Source organism: Heterocephalus glaber, unplaced genomic scaffold (assembly GCF_053883595.1).
Source record: "Heterocephalus glaber isolate CG9 unplaced genomic scaffold, H.glaber_assembly_v1.0 deba00001532, whole genome shotgun sequence".
NCBI lineage: Eukaryota > Metazoa > Chordata > Mammalia > Rodentia > Bathyergidae > Heterocephalus > Heterocephalus glaber.
The window spans coordinates 14,789,119-14,816,093 of record NW_028258330.1 but is presented as its reverse complement, the minus strand read 5'-3'; the positions used below and the strand labels follow the sequence as shown (position 1 = coordinate 14,816,093).

General features: G+C 35.8%; 1 protein-coding gene across 7 annotated transcripts in view; it reads left to right on the top strand.

The window, feature by feature from the left end:
- Nucleotides 1-26,975, top strand: part of Plcb1 (phospholipase C beta 1) — a 794,669-nt gene that overhangs the window by 248,706 nt on the left and 518,988 nt on the right. For all 7 annotated transcript variants that reach the window (XM_004840810.3, XM_004840812.4, XM_004840809.3 and 4 more), the window contains one exon: nucleotides 13,919-13,987. In XM_004840810.3, the coding sequence (XP_004840867.1) occupies nucleotides 13,919-13,987 (69 nt within the window). The remainder of the gene's footprint in view (nucleotides 1-13,918; nucleotides 13,988-26,975) is intronic.

Sequence of the window (26,975 nt, the reverse complement as noted above, 5' to 3'; positions counted from 1 at the left end):
CCCAGTGTGCCCCATCATTCATACCTCTTTCCCTCCTTTCATTCTTTCCATCCCAAGTCCCCTTCCCGAAACTTTTGTTTCATAGTAGAGAAATATGGAACATAATAGAAAAAAAAAACCCTCTTCATCTTTTCGCTTTAATGTTTTGCATTATCCTAAGAACTTGTTTCCTTCGTGTACTTTGAAAGATGCAATATTATGCAACCAAGTTCTTCATGGGTTCTCTGTCCTGATGCTAACATTCTCTTTCCTTAACTTGCTTTCTATTCTGCTCTTTACCAATTTTCTGTCCTTTAATTTTTAAAAGATTCTATGCTTCTCACCAATTTACTGAAATAAACTGCACCTTGTTGCCCCTTCTCAAAACTTTTTAATGAATAGAGTAAATGTAATAATTCCTCAGAGAATTTCTCATGAAGGTCACGTCAAGGTTGTGCTGGTAAAAGACTTCTGTGAGTTGCTCTTGTTTATTTTGTTTGGACATACTGTTCTGAAGCAGTAATGAGAGTGAACGTTACGCCCCGTAGAAGAGTTTTTACACAACATCATTTCCTCTCTCATTGTTTTGGAGTGCAAACAGAAAGCATATAGGCAAACTGCACCAGAGTGCCCTGTTTCAAAATTTAAAAATTACAATAAGATTCTTTAAACTTTCTTTTCACACCTAATCCACTGCCCACCTTCCAATTCTCTCCACATCTTTGTTAAATTTCTATCCTCTCTTTAAACCACTTCTGGTTTTGGTTAATTTACAAAGAGTTCATAAAAATTCCCTCCTTTCCCTAAATACTACTAAAGTCTCATTCCTATAAAATTGTAAGTCCCAGTTTCATGACTGTCTTCTGTAACTGTGCCATCCCTGAATGATTCCAACATTCCTGGTGGGAAACTTTCGTGTAGCCCGAATGGTTTTTCTTGAATTTAATCCTCAGTAAATATTTACCTCAATCCCTTAATGATTCAAGTCTTTACTATTCCTCTTCCTACAAAGTTCTCCCCTCAAAAGTAGTAAATAACTCTTTCTTTTTTTCCAACTGACAAATAATTGTTTACAATAAAATTGTATATAATAATATTTCAGGGATACAATATGATGTTATATGATACATATATATTGTGACTGGATTAAGTCAAGCTAATGAACATTTCCATCACCTCACCTTTTCTATCTTTTCTGTTGTGAAAACACTTAAAATATTTCTTTTAACAATTTTGAAACAGGCAGTAACTCCCTAATTTCAGTCTTCCCCCATGTTGGCTTTCAAATCTGTGCTCATCCCCCTCTGAATCTATGATTGCTTTTACCTACTCTCTCCCCATTTACAGAGAGGTGACGGGTGATACTAAATCAGTAGGGTGTGCAAATGTGCCTACCAAAAAATGTTATTTATATAAAAACCTTTAAAAATCATCTTAATTCATTTTTCGAGTAATATTTTGATGAAGAGATCTAATGAGTCATTTTTATTCATCTCTAGAATATAGTTTTATATGTTCAACTGTGGGCAGATTTTTTTTTTAAGAAAGGGGAAGTCAGTGTAGGTGGTAGAAAATGAAATAAATCTTCACCAAGAAGAAAGTAAAACACAAAAGATAGAAACGTATTTCTTTGAATATAACAACAGTTGCCTACTTTAGTGATTGGGTAAGCTAATGCTTTTTACAGTTTTTATTGTTTTAGTAAAAAATATTCTTCCTTTTTAAAAATCAGGCATAGTCATTTAGATTGTGATGTGACAATGCTTTTGAGGCAACTATAGATTATATTAGCTGATATGCATGTATCTGTTTCCTAGGAAATGTTAAAGCTATTTTAAAATCTGACTCTGAATGCTACAAGTTAAAATGTTGAGTGTAGTGACAGTGAACTCACAGTCTCAATGAATGCTTATTTAGTGGGTGTGTCATAATTAAAATAATTTTGAGCAAAGATTGTTTAAAAATTCCAAAAACTTACAGAATTATATTGAAACCAAAGAAAATAATATAACTGCAGTTTATAAAAATAGTATGTATGTGATTCAGAATCAATTCAAGTTTATTATTTTCTAAGTTGATTATTTACAAACAAAAATGATCATGTTCTCCAAACAGACCCCAGTGCATGGGGTTGTCTGAAAGGGGTTTATTAAGGATGGGACCCCAGGAGGCAAGAGTAAGTGTGGAGACAGTGGATCAGGGAAGAGCCAAACAAAGGCAAGCTTTTAGGGGGAAGTCCTAGCCATAACCCAACCTGCTGAGAGCTGCAGAACACAGGTAACACCTGGGAGCTTTTGGGCCTCCTGGCCAGTTGCTTTCCTGCTCCTGTATCTGACTGTCCAGTGCTATGAGCTCTCTCGAGGGATGTAGCCTTCCAGGGGCTTGCCGCTTTCTGCTCATCTGGGTGAAGTGGCTCCTGGAGGCCAAATCTGTTCAAAGGCCACAGGTGCCATTTGTTAGGAGCAAGCAGACACTGGTGGATGTGTCGAGCCAGAAAATGGGCCTAGCAGGAATCCAGGTGAACATCCCAGTTGCCTATACAAAGTTGAAGCAAATTTCCTGAACAATTCAAAAATAGCCCTGGATGTAGTCAACTTTTTTAGTCTTTTTTGACTCTTGGTATGGAGCTAGCCTCATTTTGTGTATGTCCTTTAGTGTTGGGGTGGATCAGCACTTGAATCAAAAGGAGAGTTTACTTCTGATGAATTTACAACACATCAGGAGGATCTTGGGACTGATTTATTGAGTGACTCAGTGAATGTACACCTCAGGAAACTTCATTAAGCCTCATACTCCCCATTGGAGTCCCCAGTCCATAGGGCACAAATTAGCATTGGAAAAGACTCAGTTTGATTCTTTTGTCTTGACAGAAAACCAAAAGTGATCTTAAAAAGCAAGTTTTCTTTCAAAAGGAAAAAAAATATGTGTTCATATATACTTGTCAACTTAAAATGTCTCATTTTGGGAAATACATTAATTCTTTGCATATTCACAATGTCATATAAGATGAAAAGTTTGTCAGAGTTGCGTGGTTGCTGAAACCCAGGAGGAGGGTTGATTGGATAAAATACAAATCTTTGCACAGAAAAATATGCACTGTATTTTGAAATAAATGGCTAAATGAGAAAAATGAAACTTTCTCTGTATATTTTACAAAGTAGCCTCTAAGGTAAGGCAAGGATAAATGCCATTTGTGTATGCTCCTAAAATTCAGAAGTTACCAGACATGACATGATTGTGTGAGCAAAGAGAGAAGGAAGCGCACTAGTTGCCAGCCTAGAAGTATCAGGCACAGGGTTGAATCACAACATCTGGAAATAGGCCAGACACATGAAGAGCTTTTGCTTGACCCTGTGTGGCCTGCAGGGCCCAATGTGGAAATTGCTATTTAATCCGCAGTGATATCAATGCTGCTGATAAACAAGAAGACTGTTCTTAAACAATTTGATCAGCAATTCGGTTACTGCTCTCAGGACTTGGATGCAGTTATTTTATAACTGGATCTAAGTAGCTTGTCCAAGTGCCCTAAAGTCCTACAAGTCCCAGCCCTGGTTAATTAGTCTTGTCTGTGAACAGCCATTGTCTCCATTTAAGATCTAGGGCAAAGCTTCTCAAACTTCAGATTGCCTGTGAATCACCCTGAGGCTTACTAAAGAAACAGATTGTTGGGTGCCACCCCAGAGGTTCTGGTTCAGTAGGTCTAGAGTAGGGACAAAGTTGCATTTTTCATGTGTTCCCAAGTAATGTTGATGTCCTTGGTCAGGCGACCACACTTGAGAACCACTAGTCTGGACCAACAAAGGAATGTAAGCCATATAAACAGATGAATGAGTTCAAACATTATATTAAGGTAAGACTGAGGGAAAAGAAGCAGCTTGCACTGCCAGATAAAAAGCATAGCTGGCTGTTCAGCCATAATGAAATAGGTGTAAACCAAAGATAACATTTTAGATGACTCAAAGGGACAATCTGGCTACATTTAAATCATCTGGACTTTTCAAGTGGAAACAGCTTGTTTGCCTGATGAATCTATATCATTTCCATATTTCTTTTCAAAAGACCTTTTATGAAAATTAGATTCTGTGCTCACCCAAAATAATCATGAAGATACTTTTCTGCTCTTATGAAACTATTTGCAAAATGATTGATGCTATTTGTAGTTAATCTGATTAGGCTGTATGAGTACTTTTGCATAGCACAGGCAGTAATAGAAAATTGTGAGGATGTAACATTTTTCATTATAGTTGTGATTATTTTATTTATTTATTTTTTGGGGGGGTACCGGCGATCAAACTCGGGACCTTGTGCTTGCGAGGCAGGCGGCAGAACCACTGTGCTAAATCTCCAGCCCCAAGTTGTGATTATTTTTTAAAACTTAACAAATTCAATATCATCCATTCCCCAAATTGTTGAATCATACCATTTGATGCTTAGTAATGAATAAGTAGTAAAATAAAACATATTATTCATAAAGATCTGAAATATGCCTGATGTTATTCATCTTTAGGATAGGTATAGATATTCCATGATGATTATGGAGTTTTTCCCTTCAGTTTTTCACAATGTCAGCCAAAGGACATTAAAATGAAGGCAGTAACTATCATTTTAAATTTTACCTGATTTTCATTAATCATTTTTTAAAAAAAATGGCCAGCAATATTTTCTAATATAATGTGTCCTAGAATCTACTAAGCATGTATGGCAATTTTCCTCTCAGTGTCATAGATGCATCCAGCTAGAACATAAATATTGCTATGATTACATTTTATTAATTTTATATCGTAATGAAGTTCTGGTTCTGAGGGTATAGTTTTATGTTTAGCTATACTGAGCTTTTAACTTATTTTATTCTCATATGAGTATATAAAAATTTCTCAGGTTGCTGAAGAAAAAAATGAGAAAATTTGGCTATTGAACAATTAGGGTAAAACTTTCTCTCACCTGGTAATTTACAAAGAACAAATTAACTATATATCTGCTGATACCTTTCACATTGCCTTGTGCAGGCATAACCTTTGAAAATTAATGTTATACTCTTAAATTATATACTATTAATATATAGTTATTACATAATAATTATTATATGTTTTTCTTATGCATGAACAAAGATTAAGCAGATTTTCCTTTCATTTGTATTACTCAATATTCCTGTTGCTTTATTAATACTGAAAAATAATTTAGGAAAAACAAAAGGTTGGGGATATACGGATTCTTTTTCTGTCCTGTACCCAGTCTCAGTGATCTTGAGTAACTGGGATTCAATTTCTTCATTTATGATCTCTTCTCATTTTATGAGAGTAGTTGTTTCTACTTGGGTATAAAGATGGTAATGGCACTGCAGTCATTTTTATACTGGACTGGGTGCCAATGTATATAAATTTATCTACATTCCATTTTGAATTAAGTTCATTGAATTCAGACATAATGGGAATAATGTTTAAGTTATTCATTGCTTCATGAAAATTATATTCATGGCTTAAAATAGGAAACACCGATTATCTCACAGTTTCAGTGGATCAGGGATCTAACAAGGCTACAGCGAAGGTGTATTCAGGGCTGGGTTTCAGGTTGTTGCTGGAATTCACTTCCTGGAGATTGTAGGGTAAGGGGTGTTATTTTCTAAAGGCCTTTGTTTTCTTACACAGTTCCCAACACTGGCATCAGGTTGAAGTCTCTGCTGCTTCAAGTCCCTCACATTTAGATCCTCTTTTGAAAGCCTAGGATACCCTTCACTCTCTCTCTCTCTCTCTCTCTCTCTCTCTCTCTCTCTCCCCCCTCTCTCTCCACCTTTGCCATATTCTATTGATTAGAAGCACATTGCAGATTATTTTGTTCATGCCCAAAGGGAGGTGATTAGATAGACAAAGGCAAGGATGTCACAGAACAGGAAGTGTGGCAGCCTTCTTAGAATTCTGCCTGCTACATACATACAGGTAGCCCAAATGTTGGGACCTGTGATGAAGCTGCCCAGTTGACCAATGGTCATCTTTTAACTTTTCTGCTAGTTCTCTAGGCTGTGGAGTGGAGGAGTAGGATGGTGATGTAATAGTGTTGTTGCGGGTACAAATGAGATCATGTCTGCAAATTATCTCTTCCAGCCCTTGGCATATTGTTGGTTTCTCTTGTTGATAGTTATGATTAGTGCTGCTATTCTAATTACACATATATTGCTTGACTTTACCTCCTTCAGTGATAGGAAACTTTAATCTTATCACAGTAATTTTACCATTTTTATAGTTTAGACTCCATCTCCTAATAGCTTTCAACACTGATAAGCACTCCTTCCTCCTGGATGTGCTTTCTCTTGGCCCCATGATTTAAGAGTCTTCTAGCTAATGTCCTGCCTTCTCTTCTGCTTCTTCCCTAGTTCCTTGCAGATTTTTCCTTTTCAACCTACTCCAGACAACTTAAACTGAAGTAAGTCCTACCAATGTAACTTCAAAACTACAGTAAGCTCTTTGTATCTCTGAGTTCTGCCTCCTCAGATTCAAACAACTATGGATCAAAAATATGCTAAAAGAAAATAATTGAGTCTGGACTCAACAGTACTTTATTCTTGAAATGATTCTCTAAATAATGCAAGAAAACATAGCATTTATATTGTTTTAGTATTTGTAGTGATCCAAAAATAAAGTATATGAGAGGATGTGTATACATTATATGCAATAACTATGTCATTTATGTATGAGACTTGTATATCTGTGAATTTTAGTAACTTTTGGGGGGTCCTAAACTCACCACTCATGGATACTGAAGGACAACTGTGTATATCTGGAGGCCAAAGTGATCTGGTCATATGAACCTGTTGCCCAAAGCAATGCAACAACTTTGATTATTTTTAGAATGACTGGGAAAAATCCATTATACTGGCCACAACATCTATGTGGTTAGACTTTAACCATTCAACCTACTCCAGTACAGCTCTTTCTGTCTTTTACATGTCCTGCTCCTTCTTTGTCTAGGGCCTTTATGTAAGCTCTTTTCTCTTCCTGGGAATCCTGTTCCCCTCCGCCGCTACTTTTATTTCTCCTTTCATTAATGACCATTGTCATAACTTCCCAGAAGGAAGTCTCTGCCTGTAGCAACTCCTGTAGTACCCTGTCCATCCACTCTTAGTACTCACCCTGGTTGTAGATTGACACTTGCTGAAGCCAGGCCTACATTGCACTCTGTCTTCCCCATGGAGCCAACATTGGATTTCTTTTTGTTCATCATTATATCCTCAGTACAGACCTGAAGGTCTGCATATTGCAGATGTTCAAGAAAAAATTAAGTGAAAGAATAGGATGGTGAGTTTTCCAGACTTTAAGTTTCCCATAGGCCACATCTTAACCATAGATGTTACGAACAGCCAGCTGTTGTAGTTCCCTTCTGTTTCTCTAGGCTTCACTTTTTTTCTATCTCTCTGATTTCCATCCAGTTAACTAAAAAAATTTGTACCTTGCCAAGCAGTCCCTTTGGAGCTATTGACTGGGTTTTTGACCTAGTTTCTTCCTGTATATAAATCTTGGCTGTTGGAAAAGTACATGAACTCCAGACATTGGTGGATTCATTAGGTTTGTAAGAAAAGAACGAAGGAAGTGGACAATGAAAGAAGAAAGGAAAGAAAATAAAAATGAATGAACACTAGCATCCACATTGTCTGTCATATGCCTGGCAGTACCATTGGGACACAATTTGGAAATAGGGCCAGGGATAACATTCAGACTCCAGAATAGAACAGAAAACATCCAAAGGCATTGGATCCCTCACTTTTCTTTTTTTCCCATTTATTCTGTTACATTTAAGAGAGCAGAAAATATTGTAGAGAGTCTACACTGCTGTATCCACCAACTTTTTATGTCCCTGGATTGTTTGTAACAGTTAGGCATCTGGTTGGTTTTCTGAGTAAAGATGAATTTAATGAATATTTTATATATTTTATTCCTGTTATATCCAAAGACATACAGCACCTACTATGGTCAGCAGGGTATCATTCTTTCCTCAAACAGGGATAGAATCCAGCCTCTATGCTTGACTCTTTGTTAAGCCCTGTACAAAGAGAGATGAAAGAGATTTTTGTCAAGAGATTCACAGCTGAGCCCAGAAACCCCATGTCAGTAGGTAGGTATGATTCAACCTTAAGTCTCATGCTCTTCCTTTTTTTTTTTTACTCCAAGAGTTTATCTAATTTTGCATCTAATTAATAACATGTGAATATGAAATTAGTTTTCTCTAGAATTGCTTGTCTTATTTATATCTCCAGTTTTCATGAAATATCTGTATATATTTCAGTAAATTCCTGCTAGGTTTTTAGATTTTTTTTTTCATTTTTATTGCAATTTTTCTTCTGAAAAAACTTTCAACCTATCTACTTTGATCCTCTCTACTAGGAATTTTTGCCTTTCACTTGGAATGGGAGTGTTGCAAGCAAAAGAATTTATGTGTATGTTTTACTCCCTGCTTGCTAAATGAAGATCTTAGTTTAATATCTCAGTTAATTTTGCAGCAACCCCATAAGGAAGACATTGCATCTGTAGTAGCTTGTTTAATATTGCATTAATATCAAGTGATAACTCCAATAGGACATTTACATTTGCTGCCTCTAGCCTGATGAAATTTGTATTATACTAAACCTAACTGTGTTTAAATAAGGAAATCTAGATGTGTTGCCCTTCTCTGTCCTGTTATGTGTTGGTTGTTCTTGCTAACCACGTGTCTCATTTCCATTGGCGTTTCTTCTACTGCGTCTCTTTTACAAGTTGTGGCAAAAAGACAAAGCCAACCCTAGGAGACAATAGAAATGAGAAACCAGGTGGAAGATAGTGTAGGGTTTTTTTTTTTTTTTGAGAGCTACATACTACAGATTTTCACTCCCTCAGTAATGGAATGAAGTTAAGTAACAAAGAACTGAGCCTAAGTCCATTTGGTTCCCTTTAAATTAAAACCTCTTAATTAAAGGACTCTGAACCAGTTTTTTTGATTGTACATTTTAGAAATGGTTGGCAGTCAATAAAATATATTAATTTTTTTCTACTTTTGGTAAATCAAGGTTGAACAATTTAACGACTATGCCCCATGTGGAGGTATGCATAATCACACCCCATGCACCCAACCATTAATATAATCTATGTGAAATGTTTATGACTGTAATTGCTGTTCTGATTGTGTATTGTGTGAACTTGAAACACATTATTTTATTGGGTGACTACTGGAATTTAGTAACAATGCACAGAAATTGGTATTCTAAAAGAGTTAAGTTTTAAATTGTATTCTTCCCTGACTTAGCAGTGGTTTTCATGGCTCATCTACCTCACAGTAGGCTTGTGGCTGATGGATTTAAATCTTTCTGCTGAATAGTAAACAGCAGAGATCATGGAGTCCTCCTTTAGCTTGCAAGCCTCAGTTTTCTTATCACTCATTCAAACTTTTTTTTGGTACCTCGGATTGAACTCAGGACCTCACACTTGCCAGGGGGTCACTGTGCCACTGAGCTGCATCCCCAGCCCTCATTCAAACTTTTTTAAAAGGAAGCACAATCCTTCTCAAACCCTTGATTACTATTAATTCATGCTTTTGTTTTTATTTTTGAAGTACTAGTGGTTTCACTAAGTCACTAAGTTACTCAGGCTGGTTTTGAACTTGCGATCCTCCTACCTTAGCCTCCCAGAGTTCTGGGATTATAGGCATATGTCATGCCCTGCTAACTCATAATTCCATACTGACAAAGAGCAACTATCCAGAACTTCAGTACATACACTGGGGATCCCAAGAGTGTGATCTTCATCCAATCTGCATTGTGATTTTGAAATAAAGACATCTGTCACTACCTTCTTCCTTTACTTATCCAGGCAAACCACCTGCCTTTGGATACCCCAAACCCCTTTTTATTGTCAGATGGACTAAACGTTAGAGAAAAGAAACTTTTTTCTTTCATTTTTGTAAAAACATCTCCAATGTTATGAAATATAATACAAAGTCCAAGTAATAGAGCATTTTAGCAGAAATAAAATGATTTCAGTGATTGCTTGAGTTTCTTCACAGAAAGGTGTTTAGCTGCACAGGGTAAAATTTGATAAAAGGAAATGTTTAAAAATAGGAGTTGATGGTAGTTGTGTTCAGTTAAGTCAAATCCAAGCCTAGATTATTCACCACTCCTAATACTTTTACATTTAGCAGATTCAATATTTTTGACATTTCCCTAAAGAAAGAAATATAATGTGTAAGTATTTTATAGTTTTCCCAATTGTGTGCACCTATCACAACAACCCTATGAGTGTGTGCCCATCAGCACTTCCTGAAGTGTGGTGAAGCATCAGTATCACCTATAGGTTTATTAAAGATGCAGATTCCCAGGCCTGCCCCAAACTCAATGAGCCAAGAACCTGGTGGGAGATGTCCAGCTTCTCTGTAGAGGTCAACAAGCCTTCCAGAGGACACTAATAGAGACTACATTGTGAAACCCACTGGTATGCAAGGTATTATTATCATCACTTAATAGATGGTACAACTGATGCTCACTATTAACTTCAGGGCTCTTATTTATACTTGGATTTTATGTTTAGATACCATTGGACCTCCCTCTCTTAATGAAAGGAGCAAAGGAGTAGTGAATTCCACAAAGCAGAAAACAGTACCTCTTAAATGAACTGAGAAAGGGACTACTTCACTGCTTTATAATAATGAGAGTGGGCTGTTAAAACTATTAATGCAAGAAAATTAACCTAAAAAAAGTTTTAATGACCTGAGTAACATTTCTGTGGTCCTGTGCGTTGGATTCCTCATTTTCTTCTTAGAGGAGGAGAGAAAAAGATGCACTTAAACCACAGAAGTGTGGCTCTTCCATGTTAATAGAAGTGGAAGACATAATTTTAATCATCACTTTCTAGCCAAATGAGTCCAGGAACAACTTTTCCACTGGGGTCTAACCCATGCCACATTACCCACACTGATGGTGCCTGTGGTGATTTTTCTCCACACACAATTTTACACACGGGTGAGAGAAGTTTCTCAGTCCTGTGGTATCCAAATGAATCCCTAGAGCAGCTGGCTTTAACCACCCCTCTGTGGTTTGGGAAATGAACAGTTCCTCCAGAGCTGAAAGTAGAAATCAGTGTTCATTAACTCGTTACATAGACTTTTATTTTGCAGATAATGAACACTGTAGGCTCTTTTATGATCAAATAAGTAACATTTTAGACTATTGTCTATTCAACTAGGAGGAATATCTTTGAATAGAAAATGTTTCCATGAAATCAGGTAAATGTATTGTGTATAGTATTTTATTCTATGTATATGTAAAATATCATATAACACATGTAAAAAGTCAATCAAACATAAATGTCAGTGCTTTGTGAATACTCACAGAGAGGGGACTCATGAGGACCATGAGTTGTCACTACTCTCAAACATCCATGCCACACATCCCAGTACTTTGTGGCTTTTTTTGTATACAGTTCTGGCCTCTATGCATTTGCCCTTGCTTTTTCTTCTTTCTGAAACCATCTCTTTCCTCCCCACACACAAATTTATAGGGCTGGAAAACACCTTTTCATCCTTGTGGATTTGGTCAAAAGATACCCTAGTCCTCTCTAGCCCATGTTTGCAGGGATTTTGAAGTGTCTCCTTTAGAAGGTAATAATTGGTTTGTTTTTGAGTCCCTCAAAATGGATAACTTATCTTTGCATTTGTGGTGTAATCGTCAGTACTAGCCTATACCTGAGCCATTGTTAGCATGCAACCAATAATCCTCTAGTGGATTAATGGATGACATTTCCACTTAAATGAACTACTAAGACCAACATCTCCAAAATGTACTATTATTTTCCTTACACTTCTGAGTCCTTTTGAGAAAAATAGAGACCCCAGCACTGTTTCTATTCCTTCCCTTTCTTCGGTTTCTATCTCCATTTCTACCCCCAGCTCTAACACTTCTTACCCTACCTTTATTTTGTTTCCTGTTTCTCAATCTCTCCTGGGTTCCAAACTTGTAACATCTTCAAGCTTGTTTCACTTCCCATTCCTCCTCCTCCAGCAAATGGTTTGATTGTTGTTGCTCTGGAGATAAAGAAACTTGGGACAGATGCTCAACTTTTTCACCTGGGATTTTTCTACTTCTTCTCCAGGGAGAGCTCTCTGATCCATTGACCTATGGGAAGCAGTAAGTCCCTGGTTGACGCTGCTGTTTTCTAACACTCATCAAGTACCTTCCTTATGGTGGTTGGGTAGCTATAGAGGAAGTGCAGCACTACAGTTTTGTCCTGCAGGGTCATTATCTGGTTGCCGCCTATCACATGACATTACTTGGGGCTTGGGAGAATTTCCAAAGTCCCATATACAGGATAGGATGGGTTAAGAGATTCTCTAAAATGTGGACAAGGAAACTTACAATATGAAGATGAGCAAGAGAAGAGAACCACTGTTTCCTGTCTGCCTTTGTCCCTCAGAAAGATAAGCCAGGGCCAGGTGTTCTGTTGGACTAGCTTTGTGGAGAGGTCTATGGAAGGGACTTCATTCACATCTGACCCTTGCTGTTCTGAAACCTTAGGATAATAATCAGATGATTTTGCACCATACATTTGAAATTGACAGTAGTTGTTTGAAAAACCTGCCTGGAAATATCAATAGCTGGTACTCAGGGCTCTCAGAGTCTGTGGGAAGTTGCAAACACTCTGTCCAGAGGTCTGTGGCAGCTGAATTATAATTCATGGTCTCTTCTGAGAGAAAGAACTACATGTTTGCATCCACCTGGCACATTGTCAGGAAACACATGTTGGACACCTGCTGTCCCTATGTCATTCAGTCGATTGTGCTTTAGTCCTCTCTGGGTGATGGGAGAGTCCTCTGTATAAGTTGATGACACTATGTCACAAACCTCGTGGCTCATGCCTTTTTAGCCAGACTTCATAGTTTCTCACCCTTTGTCTTCATAACCACGATTCTCTTCACATGACCTAACCTCCACTCAGATGGCGTACTGAATGTCCCACACATGAATCCTTTCCTACACTGTCACCACACCTGCAGCTTTGCTGGTCTTTACTCCTGGATGCTTCTCAGTCCTTCCCCATACCCCCTTTCCCTGCAATATTCTCTGTCTCCAAGTGTCTCAAGGTTCATCCCAAACTTCTGGTCCATTCTTGTCTGGATCTTTTGCTTATGTTGTACTCTCTATCTAGAATGAACCCTCTTCCTATCTCTCTTCTCCAAGCTTAATGATTTTTCCTTGAACTTTCCTGTAAGTTCTTGTGGGAAAAACTATATTTTCTCTGCTGACTTCTCATAAAAGTTAACTTTAAATATGGCATTGATATTCCCCTTTGTCTTCCATGTATATGTTGCTTTACCCCAAAATCTGATGGCAAGCCAGAGCAGCAATGATATCTTACGTGCCTTATACTGTAGAGTAACTCACACCTTGCAAGTGTTCAATAATGGATAATGAATGAAAAGATTAAGCATCAGGCCTAGGTGCAAAAAGCTGGGGGTGGGAGAGGCAGATCCATATATTTACTCTGATCCAAGAAGCCAGTTATGCATGTGAGCTGATGGGAGCATCTGTTGCCACCTACCTCCCAATCCTCCATCCCCACTAACATCCCTTCATCCCCTTCCCCAGTCTACATTCTGAGACTTCCAGGATTATATTTCAACTGTGGAACAAGAAGGCCTGGTGCCTTGTGATTTAGGAATGGCTTGAAGGATCAACTGGGGACTGAAACATGCATTTCATTCTTTCAAAATGTATTAGAATATATATTAAATTGAACAGTTAGCAATCTTTATTTCCATCCCAATTCAACTGAGAAGTGATAGAAAAGGAAAAGAAATATCCCAACTGCAGAGAAATCTTCAGGCAAGTCTTAAGATAATATTATTTTTTTAAAGTTCTGTCAATGACATAAAAGAAAGAAAGAAGATCTGTGGGACTGCTTAACAATTTCACATTTTTGCCTTCCAGGAGACGGAGCTGTTAGATCTCAGCCTTGTCAAGGATGCCAGGTGTGGGAAACATGCCAAGGCTCCTAAGGTAGGAAGCAGAGTGCTGTGCATCTACCAGCTGCTGCCTTGATTATTTATCTGTATCATGATATCAATTAATTGCCCCAATTAAAAATTCTTCTGTTGTAGATGTTGTAAAACACAGAAGCCAGGATGCCCTAATCACTTCTGCTTTTATTAAAAGATGGTATCTGTGAATGAACATATGGACAGTGGACACGGCGGGTCGCTTTATGCCCTCTTTATGCCTTTTGCTTGGTAACAAAACAAAAGTGCTGAAGTTACGGGTTAAGGATCCCTAACTGGAAAATTTGACATCCAAAATACTCTAATATTAGAAACTTTTTGAGCCTCAACAGGACACCACAAGTGGAAAATTCCATACCCAACCTCATGTGATGGGTAGCAGTTAAAATATAGGTGTACAAAATTAAAATGTAGGTGTACAAAATACAGGTGTACAAAAAATAATGTACAAAATTATTTTCAGGCTATGGAAATAAGATGAAGCATAAATGAATTTCATACATGAAACATAAATGAATTTTGTATTTAGACTTAGATACCATCCCCACAGTAACTAATTATGTATCTGCAAATATTCCAAAATTGAAAAAATCCCAAATCTGAAACTGTTCTTATCCTAAGCATTTTGGATAAGGGATACTTAACCTGTATGGTTAATTTTAAATGGTTAAGATGTGGTTGAAGTTATTTGGAAAACTATCATTCAGCCTCATAAATATAAGTGAGCTAACCTTTAGATAGGATGAATGAAAATTCTCTATAGCTCAGTTGCTGTACAATTAAAATAATTCTGTCCATGAAGCTAAAAAATGTTGTCTTTCTTGTGAAAATGATACTAGTGAAGACCAGCATACTTTGGGATCAACTGTGTGAGATATAATTTATTCTGGTTTGAAAAACTTGCTGAAGAAATCAAAGAAAGATTTGCAATTTATGTATTGTTTTGAAGATTAATGTGTTGGATGAAGACAATACATACTATGTATGTATGTATTTATTTATTTATTTATTTATTTATTTATTTAGATACTGGGGATCGAATTCAGGACCTTGTGCTTGCGAGGCAGGTGGCAGAACGACTGAGCTAAATCCCTGGTCTGATAATACATACTTTTTAGTCTGGCACAGGCTAGTAGCCGATGTGTTGACTTGCCATCAGAGTTGAAAAGTATTCTTTATCCTATTTTAATTTTAGTTCTTTAAATACTTCACTTCTAGCAGAGTGTGTTTTAGCAAAAAAGATAAGTACAGTTGCCATTTAAGAGCACAGAGCCTCTTTCCAGAATTGATATGAAACTAGCGATTTTCTTTTTGAGAGCCTTCCCACAACTTTGTTATATCACTTAGAAGTCAAAATAGTTTCTTTGACATCCAAAATGATCTGTTGCTTTGGAGATATAAAGAAAAAAATGATCTGGAATGACTTTTCTGCAGGGATGGGACATGGAAATAGCTATGTCATAGGGTGGACACAGATGCTGGTTTGGGGCTGAAGGGGTCAAAATAATGCATGGTAATGTGCTCAAACTAAAAGCTTTTAGAAAGAGTAGTCCAACCTGTTTTAAGGTTTCTAAAAGTGTTTCACTGAAGCTGGTCTATCATTTTTTCATCTCCTAATAATAGAGAATTTCAATAGTTTACCATTTTAGCTTATCATAATTAATACTTTTTGGATCATTCAGAATTGGTCACAGTTTTTAGTGTAGGGAAGAATCTTTTTTTCCTCTTCTCTCAACAGTGTTTCAGCCAAGTTTCACATAAAACTGTTAGTTCCAAGGACTACAGGATATCGATAACTTAGCTATGACATTTGTCTTTTAATGAAAGTTTTATTAGCCTAATTTAAAATTTCACTATCAATATTGGGTAAAGACAGTTGTCTACCTCACACCAGACCCTGCTGTGTCTCTGGCATCAGTAGTCAAAGTCAATTCTACTGCCACATGGAGAGTTTCAGGCTGGAATCTGTCTCTTTTTATTGCAGTACACAGCTAGCTAGCTTATCAGTTAAGTGTTCCGTTTATGGATGTGGTTTGATAAATGTCTATTGAATGCTGGTAAATGAACAGAGTAGCATCTGTGCTCTGCTCATCTGATAAATGACTATTAGATCCTAAAATGATTCTCTTGAAGACAAACTTTTTACATTCAGAATACTTTGGCTTTGTTGTTTCCGTTAACACTTTCTCTGAGGGGCCGATTGTTTTCTCTGTGGATTAGTAGTCCTGTTGGCTTTCTTTTTCCATTTTTCTTCCGTGCTGGTGTGTAAGGGCCTCCTCCCTCCACTTTTAATATTTTCAAAGCCTAGTTCTATGGCAGGTTACCTGTATGGCCTTCCTGAACTTCAGACTTGTTCCGCATAGGCTCAGTGGTGATAATGATAATGAGTACTTTATATGATTTCTGTAAGGAGTAAAGGAAAGAATTCATTAGCATAGCTGTAGTACAGAGATTTCAACTTTACCAGCTCATGGGAACTGGGAAACATTAAAAAAATATTGCTTGTTTCTCTTCTCCAAAGATTCTGGTGCTCCATAAATTTAACTAGTATAGATGTGGTGTGGGCATCAGGGATTTTAAAAGACTAATTTGCAGCAAAATTGGAGCACCACTACTTTAACATATGCTGACATTTAATAAACATTCACTAAATAGTAGCTGCTATTGTTGTTATCTTTTTTTCATGCTGGGGATTGAAGTCAGGGTATTCACCATGCCAGACCAGTGTTCTCCAATTGAGCTATACCCCTGGCCTCTCATTCTTCCACTTTTATTATTTAAAATTTCAAATCAGATTTGCAGGAGCCAGTTTTCATTTTGTTCACTTAAATTGGAAAAGCATATGTTATCAAGAGGGATCAGAGGAAGGACATGGCTGAGAAGGGTTTTGTGAATTGACAGGCAAGAAGGATATCGATATGAATATCAATTTGAAAATCCATAAGTTGTCAAAGAAATTCTCAGCTTAAACTGGATAAATAAAAGCATAATTTACTTAAAATGTTTAGACTGTTTTGCAAATTTCAATGCACATGCTGGCTTGAGGTGAAGTCCCAGTCTGGAGTTCAGTTAGTGTCACTGTTGTTAAGCATGTCTTTTTCTCAGGAGGCTGGCCTCCAGTGCTTTGGCAGAGGGTTCCCCTTTCCATCCTCAGGTTCTGAGGGCTGAAGGAGGGACTAGCAGCTTGCAGAATGATTACAATAGAATACCTTGTGAAGAAAGCATGCTGCCCACAAGAGGACAGCTAGATAGGACACCATGAAGATGGCTGGAACAAAAGCAGGAGAACTTACAGTAGAAAATTAGAAATGTGGAGATATCAGTGTAGAGTGTGGAAAGCTGAGAAATATAGTATTAACAGGCTACTTAATAGGAGGACAGATTGATGCAAGACATTCTGTAAAGCTTTTAGTTCACAAAGGCAGAAAGATCACTTGTGTAGCAGATATTTATCAAAATACCCAGGCACACTGGAAATATTTATCTCTGTATTCATATTATTTTTGTTTTTCACATCATCCCATTACATTAAAACTCAACGTCTAGTTGAAAATGAACTGTTTTCTATGCCTGCTATGATTTGAAATAACATTTATAGGAAATGAAAGAAGCTTCTATGTGCTGCCCTGTTAATGAATTTAAATGTTGACTCCCAACACAATGCATACAACTCCAGATCTACTTTTCTCTCTAGTCTTTGTTCAAGTAAACAATTTTAAAATTTCTCATTGGAAAAACACTGGGATTTTTTTTTTATTCAAATGAGAAAACCAGAAGAAAGAAATCTTAACCTTTAGAGTCTAAAACATATTTATTTTTTCCTTTCTTACTTCCTTTATAGGATTATGAAGCGTGTATAAAGGCCAGGTCCTGTGGTACATGGATCTTGCCTAGGCTATACACTTGTGCTCCCTGAATTGTCACTTCAAATGTTTTTTTGCTTTAAAAACTATTTATCACTGTGCCCTCTGATAGGTTTCTGATACAACAGATCAATTTAGTGGCTCATGTGCAGCACTAGTGAAATGAAATAGGCTGGACTAGGTTTAAAAGTGTCAGTCTCGTGCATACCGAGTTGTTATGTGAAACTTTTTTCATGTGCACGATAATATGTTCTGAGTCAACGCATCCAGGGTGGTTTGTTTTTTTTTTCCAGTGTGTTTTTCACTATGGGCCATGTAAGAAAAGTTTCAAAGATGCTGCTAAAAATGGTAATATCTTCATCCACAGGATTCTCGTAGCACGCACTGAGACTTTGGGTGTGTTGAAAAGTACATGAAGTAGGAAAGTTGAGATGCACATTCACGTGTTGATACGGAAAAGTTTTAGATAACTTAATAGATTGAATATTAAGGTAGTTGTAGAAGCAAAATAAGTAATGTGTTCTTTTAAGATTTGCTTTTCCCCTAACTCCTTGTTTAAGGTGACGATTATCTGACTCTAACCTGTAACTTCATTAACCTAACAAAGTTACCATGCCAGGGTGAATTTACAATGTATTTGTGCCTATCTTGTGTCTGTGCCTTGTAAATAGGAACTGGAATTGTATTTACACATCAAAGACCACGAGGGATGAGATAATGGCTAAAAAGGATGTAAAAAGGGAAACTCTGAACAAAGGGGGCACGGATACTGACCAGACCGGTTTCTGGTGTTCCCGCCCACTGAGAGAAGACATTTTATAATTTTATCCAAATTCTGTGTCTCTGTGTATTTCTTTCCGAGATTTCCATAACAGTGTCAGCTCTGCCGTTAGTGTGCTTAGAATAGTGGTGCCTTTTGCGTGGGCCTCCACTACCTCATCTATCCCATCATGAAATGAGAGCGAGAGGTGTATGCCCAGTTTTAGTTATGTATTCTACTACCCCTGGATTCCAAATTTTAAATCTGAAAGTTAATCAACCCGTAACTCTCCAGTTCTAAAACTGATGTGGAACAAGTTGATGTAACCTAAAACTTCTTATCTTGATCATGTCAAGTCAGGTGAATGTACCAAAAAAATAAGGTCACACTCTAACCGAGGTAAAATGTTATGCAAACAGAAAGAAGGAAAGACATATGTCAAACCAAGCCTCGCATGTGGCTTCTTGAAAACAGTTCTCAATTGAACTCCTGAAACAACAACCTCATGGTTCAGAAGTTCTTCTAACTTTATTACATGAAAACTATGTGCTGCCAACAGTTGGCCTTCAGTGATACATGGGGCAATAGCCTTGGAAAATATTCTTCAGTTTTACTTTCAAACTAATTCATGAATACAAAGAAAACTGCTTGTTGTGCTTATCAGACAACCGATTCATTTCAGTTGGCAAAGGGCAGTTTATTTCACATATGCAGTGTGAATTTCAATATGGATTCCTTATAAACATCTAGGTCACAGTTAAATTCTAAATGGTGTTTAGCTTCATAAGAACCCCACAAGGCACATTAGAGTAAAATTAATTTTTAAAAATTGATTAGAGTTTGCTTTCCTAGTCTCTATCGAAAATTATAGCTTTTTTACTTCCTTCTTTATTGATTTGACAAGTGGTCATCAAGTGTTTTGAGAAAAAAAAGAGTTAAATGGTGAATTTCCTTAAGACTTTTTCTACTGAAGTTTCACTTTTGCACATTTGTAATTTTCTCGAAGATACCATTTTATGTAGTGTTTAAATATTTTTTCTTATATTGTGAATATATTTCTTGTTGATAGTAAAGCAGGCCATTAATTTAAAGGTTGTCAAATCTGAAATAGCTCATTGCAGAGTCTGGTACCAATGTATAAATCTCATAACGAGATATTATTTGGATGCTGTACAAGAGTCGTTTCAATGAATCATCTATGGGGTCTGAAGTTAAAATGAGTGCTTTATTTATTGTCTCTTTTGCTGATTACAAGCTATTTCCCTGACTTTGTACCACTTTATTATTGTCTGAAACCACAGACATAAAATTTGATTTAGATATTTGAGGATTAGGAAAGAAGAAATTACTTTATACAATGAAGGTTTTTTTTTCTTTTTTCATTTGATTTCTAGCAAGAAAACCTTTAACCTTATTTATAGCTCCAGCTATTAATTTACCTAATACGTGCAATAGTTTTTGTTTTATTTTTGTCATTCTGTTTCAAAAAATGTGTTTATTTGCATGGTTATTAAATGAAGCAAAGTAGAGCTAAAAATTCACAGAATTGTGTGTATGTGATGATTTTGACAGCTATTCACATTTACCTTCAGATGTAAATTATATGGCATAGTTTCTTTTTATGTTCATTGAGTTCCATAGATGTCAGCAGTTTCCTTGGTAACAAAAACCTTTATATAACTAGTAAGGGATTTGGTAGCAGAAAAATCAGGATGCTAGAGGTGGGAGTGTAAGGAATGGTTCCCTTGGTAGAAATTTGCATTCAAAACTCTTCTGGCTTTTCCATATGCCCCTTTCCCTCAAGTCTATTCAGTAGTGAACAAGAGAATTTCTTAAAAGGTACCATTATAGAATATCTTCAGTAATGGTTTAAAGCTTTTTACTCTTTAAAAAAGATCTCAGATATACTAAGCCTTTTCTGGGATGTTGATATAATTTTCCATATTTGGAAAGAGGTTGGTATGCATCTTATCAACTGTTAAATTTGAGCATTTGGGCAATGACTACATTACTTACATATATGTGTGTTTTCATCCCACTGTAAAATGCAATAAACTGTGTGTTTGATTCAAGATTCTTTTTTTTTATAATAGTAATTATTTGTCTTAGTACCCTATTGCCTAAGAGTTCAAAAAGGAGTTGAAAGTTTGAAGAGGGGTAAGTTCTGTCAGGGGGTAAATAGGAGATAAAATACATAGAAGCCAAGAACTGTGGCCCAGAATAGATCCCTTTTAAAGACAGGGTTGATAACATGAGTTAACTAAATCTCAGATCTTTGCAGAGTTTGGAATGATTTTATCATTGCTTCTATGTCATGTACTTTCAATCTAGATTGGATTTGTTGTACATATATTGGTCAGAATTGCCTTTTGGAAACACTTCTCAATTTCTCTTCTTTCAAATGCAAAAATATGCCATCTTGTGGATACATCTGATATTAATTTCTGAAATTATTTCTGCAGTAACTTGCACTCTAAACCAGGGCTTTAAATCTTGGATTCTAATGTAGAGATATGAAAAGCACTTGAGGAACTTTTAAAATCTTGATGTCCTGTCTACACCCAGATGAATTAAATAAAATGTCTGGTGTGGGACTCAGCCACCACCATATTGTCTTTAAAGCTTCCTAGAGTTCTGGTGTTCAGCCAAGTTTGAGAACCATTATTCTAAATAAGAAGAGTACCAGCTTAAATGGATGATTTCTATTTTATAAAATGGGTTATTTTATGCAGAAAAGTACTGAAAAATTTCCTACAAAATTTGCTTGTCAGAAGGACTAGTATTCAGTCTAGCCATTTTTAAATTTGAACACTATACTTACAGCAAAGAAATGCCCCATAATTTTTTTGATAGTCTCTTCTGGCTTCTGTAACCAAGTACCACAAAGTGGGTGGCTTGGACTACAGAAATTTAGCTTTTTTTTTTTCAATTCTAGAGGCAAGAAATACGAGATCAATGTGGCAAGAGGACTGTTTTTTTTTTTGTTTTTTGAGACATCTCTCCTCAGTTTACAAATGGCTATTTTCACCCTGTGTCTTCACATGGTCCTCCCTTTGTCTCTATGTCCTAGTTTCCTGTTCTGATAAAGAACAAGTCATATTGGATTAGGGCCCATCTAATGGCCTCGTTTTACCTTAATTACCTCTTTAAAGCCCTGTCCCTAAACACAATTACATTTAAGATACTATAAGTAAAGATGTCAACATATAAATTTTGAAGGGACATAGTTCAGCCCCTAACAGTAGTTGCTCATAATTTACAAAGCCAAGTTTATGGTTTAACTTCTTTACACAGAGTAGCACTGTAAGACAGTTTCACCGACGATCTAAGAAACAAACATAGATTTTTTTTCCCCTTGTATTCAATGTGATTGTCAAAGTGAAATTTTAGAAACAGACTTTATTGCCTCTAGGAAGTAGCTTTATTGCAGAACATGTTAATGGTGTATCATCAGCACTCATTTTCATATGCCTGCAGGATCCAACATGTATGTTTGTGCCTCGTAGGTACACAGTAAGGAGTAGTCATTAAGGGCACAAACACATAGATTAGACAGCCAAGAGTTTGTACCCTTAGTAAATCAATTGCAAGCTATATTACGAAGAAAGTTATTTCACATCTCTGAGACTTGTTCCATCTGAAACAGAATGATCTCCATGTTTATCTTATTGGTTGTTGTGAGAACCCAAGGACTAAATATAGAGAAAGCGCTTAACACAATTATGACTCCACTGTATGTGCTAAATACATGTAACTATAGTTATGAATGTATTTTACCAAATGTTTAATCTGTGTGATACATATGAAATGTATTCTTGTATGCAAAAGCAAGTTAAAATTGCATAATTTACCTGTTTATAGCAGAATTGCATGTACTACTGTGGATTGCCTCACACTGAGAAATTTATACTTTTGTACCTCTGGTAGTTAAATCTACCTATGAAAATCTACTTTTTATATATTATCTATAGAAAAATGAACCTGGAATGTACTTGTCTTTGCTGTCAAACATCACCCACAGAGAACCATTCCAGCAATCCTATTATACTAAGACTTACAGTTCTTATTTAGAAAACTATCTAGATTTGCCAACAGTTAAATAATTTTCTCAACAATCGAAATAATTTTAGAGAAATTTACTTTCAGTTAAGAACATGTTTGTATGCTTTTCTGCACTATGAAGCTGCTGAAGCAAAATGCAAAGCACAGTTTTGCAATGAAATAACAAGATTTGGGGTCAAAGAGACCCAGACTCAAAGCCTAACACACACATCAGCCGAGTAATCCCAGGAAGATTCTGTGCAAATTATAATGCTTGCAGGATAAAGTTGTCCAGAGAGTTGGATTATGGTTGGAAGTAAGACACAAATCATGTTTGACTTTAGGAGCTTGCTCGTTCTATTTACCTCTCTACCTGTTTTAAGTTCTCTTTTCATGTTTATTCTTCCCAGCACTCATTGAGACAGATAGGTAATTATGCATGAGATTAGGTTCAAAAGTAATTTGCAAGTAATTCGACATTTGGTCCAACAGAGGAAAATCCTGGAATGTAATTTGACACATGACTTAGCAAAGGAAAAAAGTTTAAAATGGGAATATTCCCTAAAAATGTGGAGCTCATCATGACAATTCATTTGTGGCATTTAGATCATAGTTAATTGAGCACTGTGCTGGTTTTCAGGTGATGTGGGAGCTGTGGTTTTATTGTTTGTGTGCCCCTCAAAATCCATTCCATAATATTAAGAAGTGAGGCCTTTGAAGGGGATCATGTCATGAGGATAGCATCTTTGTGAAAGGGATTAATATCCTCCTAAAGAAACTTCACAAACAGTTCCACTCCCTTTGAATTTCCGCCTTCTACCATGTGAAGACTCAACATTTAAGACACACTCTGAAGCAGAGAGATACACCCCTGAGACACCAATTTTGTTCATTCCTTGATCTTGAATTTTCAATCCTCCAGAACTGTAAAAAATAAGTTTCTATTCTTAATACATTTATTAGACATGTTTTATAGCAGCACAAAGATACTAAGTCACTGGGTTTTAATTTGGATTCTTCAGCTGGTAGAATGACCATAGAGGAGACTTCTTTTAAGGACTTAATTTTCCTCATAACAAAATAAAGGGGATGAGCAAAATGATCAGTAGAGACTGGATTTAGTATTTATATCCAGCATAGACTTGTTTTGAGCATTGAATGATCTTCATACCTCAAATGGCTTTGCCAGCTATAATATGTGACATAGTAATATTTTTGAGGCAACTTGAGTGAAAAATCCAGGTTATGTACCAGTTTATTTTAAAAATTCTGAAATTATTTCCAATTAGCATAAAAATGTAAGAGTCATACATCATAGCCTTTGGGTATGACCCCTGACACGTGGTAGTTATTTTCATGGATGAAAGAATTCTTTCAGTAAAGTTTTTCTTTCCTGTATGTGAACACAATTAAAATTTGAAATATCAAGTATTCCATCACATGGCATTGATCTTATGTAAAAAGTTTCAATGAAGATTCAAAAGAAAATATTATGATACTTGCTACTTGATAGAGCTTTGTTAATGACAAAATTAAAGTTATCCCCCCCCAAAAGCTATTTAAATCAGTGTCCCTAGAGATTTCAAGGAGATAGAATAACCTACCTAATTAAACATTATATTTGTTGGTGTTTACCCATAAAATAAGATCATTAGGACTAGTAAGTCAGAATACTTTATTCCCTCCCCTAACATTCTAATAGGTCAGAATATTTTACTCCCTAACATATTTTCTCTGTGTCTTTCCATACTTCTACACCCAGATGGTGCTTTATATGTAAATTTGTATGCAAGCATTACCTAGTTCAGGTAAGACAAGGGAAGTTGAAAGAAGAATTTGCTCATCACTGTCACCATGTGTGAAAAACTCACTCTATTTTTGATTAGGGACAAAGAATACTTTTAATGACCTCAGCTCAGTGTTTCTCCAAGTGAATACTTTGGACTAATAGAAGTATTATAAGATGTGTGTGGCTGTGTGTATAGCTTAGTGGTAGAGTACATGTTTACCAGATGGAAGGCCTTGGGTTTAATCTCCAGCACCAAAATAAAAAAAGAAAATATAAAAATGAAGAAATATTATCTGATCAAAGTTGAAGAATGCTGGATTCCTTTACTACAGAATTTCTCACAGTCTTTTGAAGTATTGGACATGGATTTAGGCCGTTTTTCTTTTTTTATTATTATTTTTAACTATGATCCTCTGTTACAAGTGTCTCACAAGATTAGTGTTCTGCTGAATTCACATTAGTAAATGTTACTATAGTTAGTTATTATGAAGTTAATCACATTCCATTTTGTATTTCCAGTTTAGAAGTAGTATTTATCCTTATAGTGGGCTCAATTAAAGATGTTTAAAGACCAAGTTCTTAGGTGATCTAAACCAGAGAAGTCCTTCTTAAATCTCTTAAAAACAAGCAGTTGAATTTTGTCTTGTATTATATATTATGGGTTATTTTTAAATTTTGTAACTTTAAGTATTTTTATTAAAACTCACTTATTTTTCAAGTTGTGATACTGCAGGTGATGACAGAAACGCATGAATATTATCCATATATTATTCAAATATTCATTTATTTTCATATTTCCTGGAATCTGGCTTTGGATATAGGTGATCCTAGTGCCTGGTGCAACACTAAGTGTATGATTCCATGCCTTCTGATAGTAGTTTTTTGCGATCAATTGTCTGTAGATTCGTATCTTATAACATATAAAATTGATAGACCTTGGCCTTCTCAGAGGGATCTTAGGTCAAGGTGTAACTTGAATTGAGGTTAGATTAAAAAGTGGGTGGAAGATACTGGGAGACAATAATTATTAAAAGCCATAGATTCTTCCTGTTTTTTTTGTGTGTGTGTGTGTCTGTGTGTGTGTGTGTGTGTGTCTGTCTGTCTGTCTGTATGTATGCCTGTCTGTAAAGAGAAGAAGAGCAACAAAGAGAAAGCAATTTAATGATTTTCTGGTTGCATGTGAGTTGATGTTAATGTTCTGAAAGTGAGGATTTGCCACTGTGTGCTTACATTGGAGGGACAACAGTGATCGAGAGGCTGTATTAGTAGTACCCATGTGGCCAGAGTTGAGTAACATAATTAATTCATGTCTTGATCTCCTCATCCATAAATGAAGTTAATAAAACTATTTTTCATTATTTTGAGAGGGTTATAAGCAATAATATGTTTCATATAGGAACTTCATAGGTAGTAGCTATGGTTATCCTTAAAACTAGAACTCATTAGTGTAAGTACTTCATTGACTGGATGTTGATATCAATTATTTAATTCTGTGACATCAGCTATACCATATTTTTCCCCTAGATATTTGTATTTACCATCTGCATTATGGAAGATTCTTACTATCTGGCAAACTTTTCACTTTTAATGATTTCCTTAGTATATTAAAAAAAACTTTGTTTGTTGTTTATCTGTATTTCAAAAATACTAAGATAATGTTTAAGATAATTCCCTATTAAAATAGGACAGGTAATAACTGATAGAAAATTGTTTCCCAAACATAATTTTTCCTTTTACAAATATTAATTAACATTACATTTCACTGTCTTTAGTTGAAATTAAATAGGCAAGTCATTTTGCATCTGGTAAAAATTATATTTGCTTTCATACTTTTACTATCACAGTGTAAATTATTTTAATAAGATTAAGATTTCATAGGTTGGGGCACATACTAAGGACTTGGAATATCAAACAACTATTGACTTGATTATTTTTGTCATAACTATCTGAAAGAGGTATTAATGAGAAAGATTTGTTTTATGCTATGTGGGCTCTGAAACATGTTTTGTATTAATCATTTCCTTGTTTGAAGATCAAAGATTTCTTAGAAGATATTGTGCACATGATTTTACTTACAAATTTGGATACCAGATGAAAATCTAAATAAAATTAACTTACAATATCATATATTTGTTCTGTCTCACATATATATCAAAGAATGTGAAATAGCTGAATAAGAAAAAGTAAATTTTATGTTTATAAAATTTTAGTTAATAATGCTTTCAAATAAACTCTCCATACAGACTATTGAAAAAGGTAGTATCTTCTTATCTTCTAAAAATAAAAGAGTGAGTGACATATTTTACAGGAATTAGTGATTGAAGGAACTTTTGGAAAGTATGTTAAAAAGTAAATTGTGTAAGTTATAGCAAACCATACTTGATATTTAATTTTATGGTTAGCTGCTGAAAATTTCATGGTTTGACTTGATAGTTTGTAAGTCAAATAATTTATTTTAAGGACGCTGTAGAGCATTTGAAATACTGTGGAAATGTGACAAGAGCTTATTTTTTCCATTTTTTAAAGAAAAGCAAAG